The 13,372-nt window shown below is 34.3% G+C and overlaps 1 protein-coding gene across 5 annotated transcripts in view; it reads right to left on the bottom strand.

Annotated features, from left to right (window-relative positions):
* The window catches only part of XIRP2 (xin actin binding repeat containing 2), a 342,362-nt gene that overhangs the window by 18,062 nt on the left and 310,928 nt on the right, over nucleotides 1–13,372 (bottom strand). For 4 of the 5 annotated variants that reach the window (XM_015110283.3, XM_028830809.2, XM_015110285.3 and 1 more), the window contains 3 exons: nucleotides 1,997–2,107; nucleotides 1,207–1,279; nucleotides 23–156 (listed from right to left, as the gene is read on the bottom strand). In XM_015110283.3, coding sequence (XP_014965769.3) covers nucleotides 23–156; nucleotides 1,207–1,279; nucleotides 1,997–2,107 — 318 coding nt within the window. The remainder of the gene's footprint in view (nucleotides 1–22; nucleotides 157–1,206; nucleotides 1,280–1,996; nucleotides 2,108–13,372) is intronic. The other variant, XM_077957144.1, reaches the window with a different exon arrangement.

Here is a 13,372-nt window from a genome sequence, read left to right as displayed (position 1 = left end):
CTGTGTAAAGAAATGACTTTACCTTAATCTGCTTTGCTGGGGTTGTCATCTCTTTGTCAGAGTAAAGGATCTTTTCCTGGGCAGACTTTTCAAACTGCTCTTTTAACAACTTAGTCGAAACCTTTGGAATTTCTTCATCCTCAGGTGTATCAATGACTATAAACAGAAAAACACACCAGGGATACTATGTAATTACTAAAAATTATGTTTAAAAAGAAATTATGGCTGGGCATGGTGGCTCATGCCTGTAATCCCAATACTTTGGGAGGCTGAGGTGCAAAGACTACTTGAGCCCAAGAGTGTGAGACCAGCCTGGACATCAGAGCCAGACCCTGTCTCTACAAAAATTAAAAAAGATAAAATTATAATGCTATGGAAAACTTCTCACAATGTACATTAAGTAAAAAGATTCAAGGTACAAGCATACATATGGCATTATTTCATCATGTAATTTAGGAATATAGGAAGAACTATAGTAAGACAATACAGGAAGAAAAATGTTGGTTATCTCTGGATTTTCCAAATTTTCTACAAGCATGTTCTACTTTTATGCTCAGGAAAAAATAATAAAATGTATCAAATAAGAAAAAGAATTGCAGAAGACCTACTTTCTTAAGCAATAAAACCAAAATAAAGATATAGTCATGTAATCAAGTAAAGTTTTGGTCACAGTTGGCTTAATTTTTTTTTTTTTTTTTTTTTTTTTTAGCTCTTCAGGATAGCAAAGCTCATTCCATTTTTATAGACAAGACAAACTATGTCCAGTCTTGTGCAAACTTGCACAAATTTGGCTGTAGTCTAATCTCATATCTACAGATTGGAGAGCTGGACTTAATAGTGCTTAAATCTGTTATTAAAATTAATTCAGTCTAGATAACAACTCTATTCTCATGGAGCTTGATAAACATCAAGTTTTACTGTAGGTCCCTGAGGCAAAAAGGAATTCAGAGGTGGTTAGCTTTAAGGTTTAGAATGGATATATCATAGGATTGATGGCCAATAAACTAATTTAGAAACTTATTGCACCTATGCCCACAGGCAAAATCTAATTATTTGTAGAAATCCTATTCGGCATTCCCTGGAACCATGAGTCATAGTTACTAAAGTTACTCAGAGGGGAGGATTGTGCTTTGGAAGTCATCCGTTCAAACTCAAACACATCAATAGGAGAAAGGAGTATTGGAGCCAATAATGCCAGACTCTTACCTGTTTCCTGAACATATTGATGAAACTGAGATGCTTGGTTTATTTCCTTGGTGTGCTTTTCAAGATGAGAGACCTGTATTTAAAGATAATTTGAAAATAAATTGTTTTTAAGAAGTCAATTATCTTAAGAAGTATTATCATTTACAAATAATACTCTTCATTTTACAGTGATTTTCACCCAATACTTTAGTGTACATTGAAAGATGCTAATTAAGCCTCTATCATTTATTTTAATACATAGAGTCACTTATAATAAAATATATTTGAATTGATGTCTAAAGTGCAATCATACTTTTTTAGGGTGCCTATTTAACATTTACTTATTTATTTATTTTCTAAGATGGAGTCTCGCACTGTCTCGCACCTGGGCTGGAGTGCAATGGCATGAACTCGGCTCACTGCAACCTTCGCCTCCTGGGTTCATGTGATTCTCATGCCTCAGCCTCCTGAGTAGCTGGGATTACAGGCACATACCAGCACATCTGGCTAAGTTTTTTTGTATTTTTAGTAGAGACGGGGTTTCACTACGTTGGCCAGACTGTTCTCGAACACCTGACCTCATGATCTGCCTGCCTCGGCCTCCCAAAGTGTTGGGATTGCAGGTGTGAGCCACCGCACCCAGCCCTATTTTACCTTTAAAAGAATTCCAACTTGAAAGTGGAAAAAGAAACACTGATAGGTATTGATGCTAGATACATAAGTAACAATAAATACAAACACTTACAACAAAGTCATAATTTCCATACAGTACTGGAAAGTGTTTGAAAGTACTGCCTTTCTAAATAGTTACCATTTCTGTTCCATGAACATCAATTTTCTGTACTTTGGACCCTTCTTGTTCATTTCTTGCCAATTCCTGGCTGCTTTTTGAAGTGCCAACCTGGCTGCTATGAATTGCCTCCTGAAAGCAAACAGACAATGCCTTAAGAAAAGTAAAAATTTTAACTTTATTTGTGCAATTTCAGTGACAATTTCTGGAAAAAAATTGAGATTCTTTAGTATATTAGTTTTCTTGGCTGCTATAACAAATTACCACAAGTTTAGTGGCTTAAAACGGCATAATCTTAGGATCTTATACTTCTATAGGTCAGAAGCCCTGAATGAGTCTTCCTGGGTGTTGGTCGGTATCAGAAAGTATGCATTCTCTTCTGCAAGCTGGAGGGGACAATCCATTCCCTTGCCTTTTGCAGCTTCTAGAGGCTGCCCACTTTCCTGGGCTAACGGCCCTTGCCTCTATCAGACTGAGAACTTCTCATACTGCCATCTATCTGATACTGTCTTCCACTTTTAAGGACCCTTATGATTACATTGGACCAACCCAGATAAGTGAATATTATCTCATCGTCATAAAATCATCTAATTAGCAGCCTTAATTCCATCTGCATCTTAATTCTCCTTTGCCATGTAATTTAATGTATTCATGAATTCTGGGGATTGGGACATAGTTATATCTGGAGACCATTATTCTGCCTGCTACCCTTAGCAAGCAAAAATATTAATGATGCATTACCAAGTATGAGAAAGATGAGCCTAAACAAATATATATGTATTTTTGTTGTTGTTTACAAGTCACATTTTTATGTTAAAAAAAGACATACTAGTCTTCAAATTGGCCATCCAGTATGATGACATATCCAGGGTTCAGTTGAAGAATATAACCATTAAATGTATCCAATATAGATTATTATGCTAGTTTATGTCTCCCTATCTTCACATGTGGAACTACTCTTGATTTTGGTTAAGTTAGAATGGTTGACCCTGAATGAATTGCAAACTCGGAGCTCCTATTAATTTTGGTGATCCCGTCCTGCTTTTACTACAGAATGTGATTCTGACACAAGTATATGATTGATTGATTGATTGATTGATATGATGAAGCAGTTAGCATACTGCTAAAAATCTTAACATCCGAAAATAAGGATACAGACAGATGACTCTTTACAATAACATGTTTTTGAATGTGCCTGAAGGTGGGACTTCACTTTTATCTTGATATCCAAATGAATAATAAATACTATTTTTGAGATTTGACTTTTAAAAATTTGTCTTAGTACAGAATAGTCAAGTGAGCAAGGGTATATTATCATTATTAATTAAAATAGTATTACTAAAATGTTTTTTGCAGTAAGTTAAAAAACTTTATACTATCAAATCCCAATCTCTTAAACTAATAATAAGTATAAAATTAATGCCAGTAGATGTATGAGACTTTTCCCCTCAAGGGTATTTGTTATATAGGGTTTAAAGTCTCATCAACCAAGGAGCAGTTAGTCATGTAGTTAGAGATGTTATAGTATAATCTGATCTTACTATGCTTTTCTAGGAAGGAGAATTAAGAAAAAAAAAGTTGAGGGCTTCCTAGAAGTCCTACATAAAACCAAAGACAAAATATGGACTTACACTTTTAAAGGTAGATTGTATCTCATTAAATTGAAGACCACTGTAATTTCTTTTCCAAGCAGAATGCTTCCTAGGCCTAGTTAATAATCCACATATTTCAAATGATATTTGGTAACATGTTTAACACACCGTTTGTGCTAAGGAAAAGTTCACATAATGAATAAGTGAGGAGAGTACACATGAATAAGATAGCAAACTTTCAGTAATACAGTAATTCTATTCAAACACCTACTTGCGAGGAATTTTCTCAAAATTGAGGATAGAACAATGAACAAAATGCTTTAGTTTCTTGAGAAGGAGCATAGAAAATGAATAATCCATATTCATTCCTTCAAGTTCAAAGAATCAGAATTCCATATAACAAGATGCCTTGCATAATCAAGTTTTATTTGAGGCTACCAATAGCATTGTGCTGGAGAGAGCAATAACAATCATTGACCACTGCAGATATAAAAAAAAATGCATGGGCACTAATGACAGCTCTTTACATCTGTGACAAGTCTTTCCATCTATTAGGCATATAATGGGAATATTCTATGGCTTTCTCATGCACACGCTGAGAAATAGGAAGTACTAATTAAACAGACAGTGAAGTAGCAAAGGAGAATGCGCACCTGATCAGAACCAAGGTCCCTCTGAGGGGCACCGTGATCATTTCTATAGAATCATGTCTCTGCCTAGAGGCCTACATGCCCGCTGTGGCCTAGAGACATGCTTTTTTTGGCCCACACAGTGATTTTAAAGTTTTGAATTAGGTAACATCTACAAAAATAAAAAATTCTTTCTGCTTTTAAAAACTCTGAAGACATGGTAACACTGTGTTCATATTCCAACATGGCAGAGTCTGGCTTTTAGTTGGGCATATACCTTTTAGTTGGCCACCATCACTATTATTTGCTAATATTTAAGAGCAAGTTGACATTTAAAAAAAAAAAGCAACAAAACTTGTCTGGTACCCATGGAAATTTGAGTTTCAGATACCTGTCACCAATCTGAAAGAGTAGAGTTAGTGACATAAATCTCTGTATTGAGAAAAATGCAAAATATTTGGAATAGAAAAACTATAAATACGTGTAATTTTGACACATATTTTGAAAGTTATTTTCTGGGACAAACACTTTATAGTTAATGTGTATCTACTTGAGTAAAAACAATCTATGCCTATCATCTATAAATATATTTTCTTGTAGGAAATGACACAAAATAAACAGTACAAATGTAATAAATTTTGTTTAAAGTTGTAAGTTTCTACTTCAGCATTTATGTGCTATTTCCAAATAGAACTGTAATTGCCACACTAGTTTGGTATGTTAGCATCAATGCATCAATTTTACTGCCCCCTGGTTGCTGTAACTTACATAAAATACTCCTTAAAATATCCCAAGCTTTTGTTTCTACCATTTACTGTTTCAAATTTTGCAACTAGTTTAGTTTGGATTTAAAACCGACTTTCTTTCTAATTGTTGGTATCTATAGAGTATAGGGTTAGGTAAAAAGTTGGATCATCATAATGCTCAGGCAGAAATCAAATTAAATAAAATGTTATAAACAACTCTGGTCAGATCACCATGCATAAATTTACACCAATAATTCATAACATTTGTTGCTGAAAATTAAATTTAAATATAGACCAGTCTGCAAGAGACAAATGCTATTTTGTTCACAGGTCAGTTAACCAGTAGTCAGGAATGGGAGATTAGTCCTAACCCTCTCCTTTACTAGGTATGTTGTATTGTTGGGAAAATCATGAAATCATACTTAAACTCAGGTCTTTCATCTCATGAGGCATTAAAGGAAAGGAAAAGAGATAATCTATGTGCTCTAACTTTGAAATCTAAAAAAGAAAATGCAGTACAACAGCAAAACAATATTATGGTGTTTGCATAGCTCACATCAGTCTGATGTGAGCTTATATATTAACCAACTATGTCACAAAAATCTATTGTTGATATGCACATCTTCCAAGGAGATTTATCTTGCACAGGAAAGAGTTCGTATCCTGCCTATTCAACTTTTCATTTTTATATCACTATAGGGAAAGACATTGTAAATTTCCCAATAAAATTGCAAAGTCATTCTAGTGCAATGAGTAAGGAAAAAGGACAGGCTTTTTTAAATTTTTTTTTTTTTATGGCGACTCACTATTATTGTGACTCTTGGAAGTATATCCAATAGAAAAACACATGGGGAAAGACTGGCAGAATAGTAGATGGTAACTGCTTCACTAGTGTGGAAAAAACAGAAGTTCATATTCAATGCCAGTAATATAGCATTTTCACTAATCTCATTTTTAATAAAACTAGAAAAAGTTATGATACATTCATGTTATTTATGTCTTTGTCAAACAGACATAAACAATACCAAAAACGGCTGTTCATCTGAGCAAAAATGTCAGTGGATTCAAGCTTTGAAAGAATAATCAGTTTATTTTTCTTTTAAGTGATGAGCATAACAATTTGTGGGTTACCATTGTATTTGTCGGGATTTAGATATATTAAAATTCAAACATTGAATTTTTTCCTTTTTCTCTGAGGTTTCTCTTTTTATTTTTATTAATTTTCCCTTAAAAATTACAATATACAACTTGACATCTCTAAGGTGTGAGCTTTATATAAAGGCTTTTCCACATTTATTATACCCTCTTAAAGACTAAGCTCAAAAATTACTTTCTTTTTGAAACCTTTCCTGACTTCTACACAGGATGCACTATTCTTGCTTTTTCTATTCCTGTGATATTAGCATACATCTGTATTATCTACCTATCACATTTCACAGTCATCTTTTGCTAATATGATCCTCTCCTTTAACTGAACTGTGTCTGTCACATACATCCTCAAATCCCAATGATTAGCTTCCAGGTACACAGTAGGTATCCAGTAAAACATCAAGGAGTAAACACATGGGCAAATACAGTAGTCACTTTTTTTAGTAGTGTGAAAATTTTATAATTTTTAATCTGCTTTGAAAATTGAGATTCCCAATTCTTCCACATAACCCTATGATTTCGTTTTGTTGTCGTTTGGTTGCTCATCCCTTTGACACTAGCAATAATATGTCAGTCACTTTACAAAGTGCACTCAGAAAGAGGAGTCTCTTCACAGATGTTCATAGATGTGATCAGAACATCTATGGAAAAATATGTGCAATGATGTGATACTGTAAAGGGTAGCTGACACCATCAGAGAGAGGAGAAGTCTGTACCAAGACAGCAATAAATACACTAGAAGCCCAGATCCCACCATTATGCAATATATTCATGTAACAAAACATGTACATGTACCCTCCTGAATCTAAAATAAAAAATATGTATACAAAGAGAGCAAACACACACAAAGAGGTAAGGATTCTTTCAACATAGGAAAATAAAAAGATATTCATAATGCTAAACAAACTAGTTTGTATGTTTTTTTGTGAATTGTTATTCACTGAGTTAATGGATCTGACATGTTGTCAAAGATCATGTAGAAACTGCAGTGGGATGCATTGGGCAGAATTACTATGACGTTGAATAACTATGCTGAGATATTTATGATGACACTGAAAGACAATGATTTATCCTCATTTTTTAATTTATAAAAATAAGAAAATAACATTAAGGGAAAAGAAGAGTTAATGCAATTCCAAGTCCTAATTCTTTATGTGACTCAATATACTCAGCAAAGAAGGCTCCAGTTTTACTTAATTCAACAGTAGCTCTGCTAAAGTTATAGGAGTATGCTAGTTGGATTATTAGCTCTAAACATTCAAAACATTTTAATGTAGTGATTTTTTTCTTTGAAAGCGCTAAATTTTTAAACACAAGTGACCTTGTAGAGCTTCACTCATGCATTTCTTTATTCAAACAACAGTTATTGAACATTGGCTATCTCAATGGCATTGGGCTAGGCATTGTCAGTATTGTTTAATACATTTCTGTGATCGTATCTCTTATCTATGCAATATATGTAAATATATATATATTTAATGATACAGAAAGGCTCAGTTAGCTTGAAATTCCCTTGAAACAAGAATGCTAAATATATACCAAAGCATGAATTATGCAGATTTATTGCATAAATTTCTGAGAGAAGTGTTATTCCATTAATTTTAACTCTTCTTTGACTAAAAGCAATTATGCTTTGGTAATATTTAGCTAGAAAGAGCAAAGAATAATTTTTAATAAAGAAAATAATTGGTTTAAAAGTACAAAATTTTGCTGTCATGAAAGGGAGGATTCTGAATAAGCAATGCTAGTTTTAGCGGCTAGAACTCTGACTGTCTTCTCCTGCTCTAAAAGTATTATTTATAGGGCCGTATTCCAGAGGCCCAAAACGCTGAAGATTCATAAAAAGAACATATAAAAGATGCACTCTCAACTGAGTCGTCAAACATATTAGTCATATAAATAACAATATTTATTTGACAAACTAAAAATGCAGCTTACATAAAGACATTCAATTCACAATAAAGAATGCATTTCAGAAGTTTTATGAAGATGTATATTAAAGATATATATGTATATAATATTTCAATCCAACATAGACACAAAGAATCTTAAAACCAGAGACACTAGGATATAAATAAACATAAATGTCCAACAAGAGGCTGAAACTTAGAGTCTTACAGGGAAGTGAAATTACAGATAAAAAGTTTACAAAAAGAATAAAATATTCTAAAGAAAAAAAAATAGAGGTAACATGTGTCCTATGCTAACTAATACCAACCAAAATTGAGAAACAGAACTCTACCTCTTGATTACCATCCCTTCCTCACCAATATCCAACTGATTTCTATGCCCTACCAATGCTGTCTATTGCGATTTAAATGACCCTTGAGTCTGTGCCCTCTTTACCCTAGAATTTCTAACCCATTTAAGTCCTCACATATTTAATCTGGACTATTTCAGTAGTCACCTAATTTATCTTCTTCCATCTCACCTAAACCTGTTTGTATCAATCTTATACAGCCAGAATAATCTTTGTTAAAGACATATCTAGTCATCTTACTCTCCTGTTTAAATTGCTTCAATGGCTCTTGATTGCCTTAGAAGAAAGTAAAAGTTCTTTAAGATAACATAAAATTTTGTTTATTATCTGGCCTTTGCCAAAATCTCCAGCTTTATGCCTCAGTTATTCCTCACTACACTCACAAATATATCATGCTGTTTTACCTTTTACACAAATTGTCCCTTTGCCTAGAATGCATTCTATATGCATGAAAAATTATTTCAAGTCTCAGCTGAAGGATTCTCCCTTCTCAGATGTCTTTCTTGACCCTCTTTCACCTGAACTAAAGTTTATTACAACTTTCTGGGGTTCCAATGAGCCTCATTTATATTTTCTGTCATAGAATTGGACACATTGCACTTGTAATTATTTGTTCTCGATCTGTCTCTCTAATAGAGTCAGTTCCTTGAGTGCAAAATAATGTCATAGACATAACTGAATCTTTTGTGCCTAACATATGGTAGGTGCCTAATGATTATCAGCTGCTTAGAAAAGTACATAAATATAAGGCCCAGCCTTTAGAGTCAGCCTTCCTGGGTTAGTATCACATTTGCTCACTTTTCTTGGAAAAGTTACTTAGGCCTGCCATGCATCTATTTCTTGTTCAAATAACCAAATAATAATACTGCCTATCTCAGAAGGTTGTTGTGAAGAAGAAATAAGTTAATATATTTTTTAAAACCTGGCTCACAAGTGCTACAAATACCAAAGTGTTTGGTATCTTTACTTAACAAATATTTATTGCACACTTGTTTCAGACATTTTCCTAGTAATTCAGGATTTAGTAGTAAGCAAGGCCCTCCAAAAGACTGAGTAAAACTGGAGTTAAGCTACATTAATGAATTTTACCGGAGAATTTCACTGTAGAATTAAGTCCAGAAACTAAACAAGAAGCAAATCTTCCAATAGGTACATTTTTTGTCTCCACCAGAGAAGGAGTAGATTTAGGGGGGTTACTCAAAGGGAGAAGGAAAAAGGAGCCTGTATGTATTGTGACACTTCCAAACCATTCTGGCTCCTGACACATGGAAATATTCTGTAGAGACATAGCCAGAGGTTATTGTGTAGAGACATAGCCAGAGGTTTGTGATCCCCTATCCAATTTATTTACACTTCATCTTTCGTGAACTCATACCTAGTGAACAGTCAGTTCATAATGATTTAATCTATTATTACACAATTCTTTCCAGGATTCTTCTTTGCCTAAAAGGTAGTGTTATATGATTCCCATTTTGACAGTAAAAAGCATTAAGATTTGTAGATAACGTATCTTTATATCAGTCACAGCTCCCAAATTCAAGCATTGGAGTCGGACTGATTTAAACAGAAAAGGGAATTTATTGAAGAGGCATTGGGTGGTAGGGGTGGAGAGTGTATCTCAAGAAATCTCCAGGAAACTGGAGAATAAGACTTGGAGGGTTTGTACCCAGTAACAGTACAGAATATTGTTGCAGAGACATCTGGTAAATGTACCCTGGTTGCTGCCACCGGCCTCAGACTCATTCACTGACAATGCCACCAAGAGTGTGTACTGGATGTTGTTTCTGAAATACTTACAAACTTATTGAAATTGCAGTAATCTCCTGCCAACAGCCATCACCAAAATTGATTATATATGGTCCCTGCTTCTCATGTCACTAACTCTTACGCAAAACCTGAAATGGAGGTGATCAGTACAGTCTTGTTCGCACACCTGGGTCCTAGACATTAGCAAAGCTAGGAGAGTGAGTGTATGGTATTTGCAATTTCTCTTAGTGGTGGCTGGTTCTACCTCATTGGGTGGTAGAATAGAAAATAGTTTTGATGTAAAAAAAAGAAAACTGTCCATTAGCCTTCCTAAGAAATATTCTTTATGAACACTGAGATCTTCTTAACCAAATAGAAACCAGTTAAAAGCACAAGAAAAGGGGTGCCACTCATTTCTGACAATAGATAACATAGTAGAAAGCACTATCCAAATCTTACTAAAAAAACTGATTTGGGCTTATTTTTTGGTAACGTATGTTTCATGAGACGTTACAAGGACATGTAGGAAGACTTTGAGACAGTGTAGTTTTCCTGTTAAGGGTATCATAAAGAGTTGCTGTTATACTGAATTATACAGACCTCCCTCTCTCTTTCACTGTCCCTCTGAGTCTTTATGGCCATCAGTCCTTTTCACTGGGAGAGATGACATTTTAAATCCTTATATAAAATCCAAACAAGAAGGAAGAAAATTAATAAAACAGATCTGGCTTGGATCCAAGCATTGCAAGGTTATCTGCACAAACATGGTATCACAGGGCAATTATTAATTATGACAAAAATGATAACTTGTGTTTTCTTTAAAATAAAGAAAATGAGGAAAACTGAAAAGGTAATAATTTGTAATTGCACTAATGATTGTATCTACGAGCAACTAGGGGAGTGAAAAGAGATTGGAGTGGTAGGACTGTTGGGTTATGGCCAAAATTCATCATCGGTTCAAGTAAGAAATCATGTAAATAAGTCATAACTAATTTCAGTCTCAGTATCTTCACTAGTAAACTGCTGGGACAAAGGCTGGGGGAGCACTGAAGGAGACAAGAAGGGCTACCATTGATCAAGTGTTGTTAAGTCTCAGGAAAAGTAAAGTACAAGGCCCTTTACAGTTGAATAACGTCAAATTTCTTTAAGGCTCTTCCATGCTAGCATTCTACATGTGGATTTCAAATGAATTTAACCAGTAAAAGTGGTTTAGGGAAGAATGCTATGTAAGTTTTTAAAATATCAAAGATACATGGTGAATATGGTGTACTAGAATCCCATCAACAAGATATTTTGAATTAATATTCTTAACACCTAAAGTCAATAAGTGATGCATTCAACATGCATTTGTGAGGTACTTAGCATATAGACTTGATGGTACTATTTCTTATTATCATAACTCCTTATGTAGAAATGAAAGGCCTACGTTTTGAGGAAAGGAAGGAAAAGGAGTTCAGGGAAGAAATGAAAACTTCTTTCTTGATCTCAAAAATGAAAAAAGAAAAAGAAACTATGATGGGGGGCGGTATTTGTTTACAGCGTTAGAATGCTGATACAAAGTGTTTATGGTAAAAAGATTCACAAAATGAACCCCAGCCTAAAGTACTGACTTCATTGAAGTCCCAACAATCTCTCTCAATGTTTTTAAGCACTGCTATATGTTGAATTGTTATTAGATTATTTTAATTTGTACTCTGAGGAAAAGGAATAAATTTCAAATGCTACAGAAGGGTGTACCAATATCTCTAGAGGGCACTGATATTCACCCAAGGGTAAGCAAGTTTGACTGAGCTCTTGGCTCCCCATCTGGTATCCATCTAGTGGTAGGTACATAATGTGTACTGTCCTTCTCAAAGAGTGAGAAACGAAGTGGCCTCCTCTCATTCCTGAAGAGGTGAACAATTTCCTCCTTTCCATGCCTAAGTAGATACCCAGGAGCGAAGGATAAAGAACAAGTCCAAGAAAAAGCTCCTAGAAGAAGATGTAACCTCATTCCTTATTCTGTGTTGTTAAGATCTATGATGAAGCTAGGTAAAAATGAAGTTACCCAAACATATGTCTACAATAGCATGGCTCTAAGGACAGAACTTCTTAATGCCTCTTACTTTTCCCAAGCCTTGTGTTCTTCCAGTTTTTTTTAGCATGATAATTTGTTTGTAATTATGCAAATTAATAACTAAATGAACATCAGAAAGAATAGAGAAGCTTGATTCAAACCAATCATTTTCAAAGACCCACGAAGATGGGTTTATTTTGAGAAATACAGACCCAGAAGAAGCAGAAAGAGCTAATAATATCTTCTGTCAAGTACTAACAAAAAGCACCCATTTTCATAAAAGTAACTATGTGGCAAAAGCATTTTGCAGATTTCACTAAGTTCTACAAGCATAATGAGTCTATAACATTAATGATTTCTTTTGTTGTTATATCTTTCCTTGACACTGACAAACTAGCAAACTCTAAGAAGTTAAAATTGTGTGGCTTGCCATTTCATTATAGCAATTTGAAAATAGAGTAAATTTAATTAGTATATTAGAATATATTGTCTAAACACTTGAGAATTCTATTTAATATAGTTATACAAAAATATCTGCTTTTATATGGTTAAGCTAATATGAGCCTTCAGATAGAAGGGGCAATAGAAAAATGTCTCTTCTGTTTCAACTTTCCCTAGATGTACACTCCCTCTGATCAAAGAAAATATAAAATTCCATTATGTCAAAAGATCTCTATTTTACATCTTTATTAACATCAAATACTTCTTGAGATCACCTAATTAAGTTTGGAAGAAACTCTTGCTGTGACCTTTTGTCTTTGGGGAAAAGGGTCTAGGTGCCATTTCCTTAACAACTCAGGGCCTTATGATGAGAACAGCAGCACTCCTTTTTCCCCAAAGCAACCCCAATTTATTTTACTTTAAAGGAGCGAAGGATATATCTGTAAGTGTACATTTCTTTTCTAAATGAAATTGAAAATAGGTTCTATAGGAACAAACAGGATTATAGAAACAGAAGGCCCATGATACTATTACGAAGAAAAGCTGTGGTATTGGTACTTGAATAATTGGGGTAAATGCTGTTTCTACAAATCCTATTTTGGAAAATGAGTAAAATGAATCATAGAAAGAAAAGAAACCAATGATGATTTTTTAAAAGCAATTGGATCTGTGCTTGCAACTCAGTCTTACTAATGGATATCTGTGCTATCCACTGAGGCCCTGACTTCCTGAGAAAAAGGGCCAGGGCACCCTCTACATGTTAATGTTTCTAACCACC

Source organism: Macaca mulatta, chromosome 12 (genome assembly GCF_049350105.2).
Source record: "Macaca mulatta isolate MMU2019108-1 chromosome 12, T2T-MMU8v2.0, whole genome shotgun sequence".
Taxonomy (NCBI): domain Eukaryota; kingdom Metazoa; phylum Chordata; class Mammalia; order Primates; family Cercopithecidae; genus Macaca; species Macaca mulatta.
The sequence above is the reverse complement of the archived record's forward strand: the minus strand, read 5'-3'. Positions and strand labels throughout refer to the sequence as shown.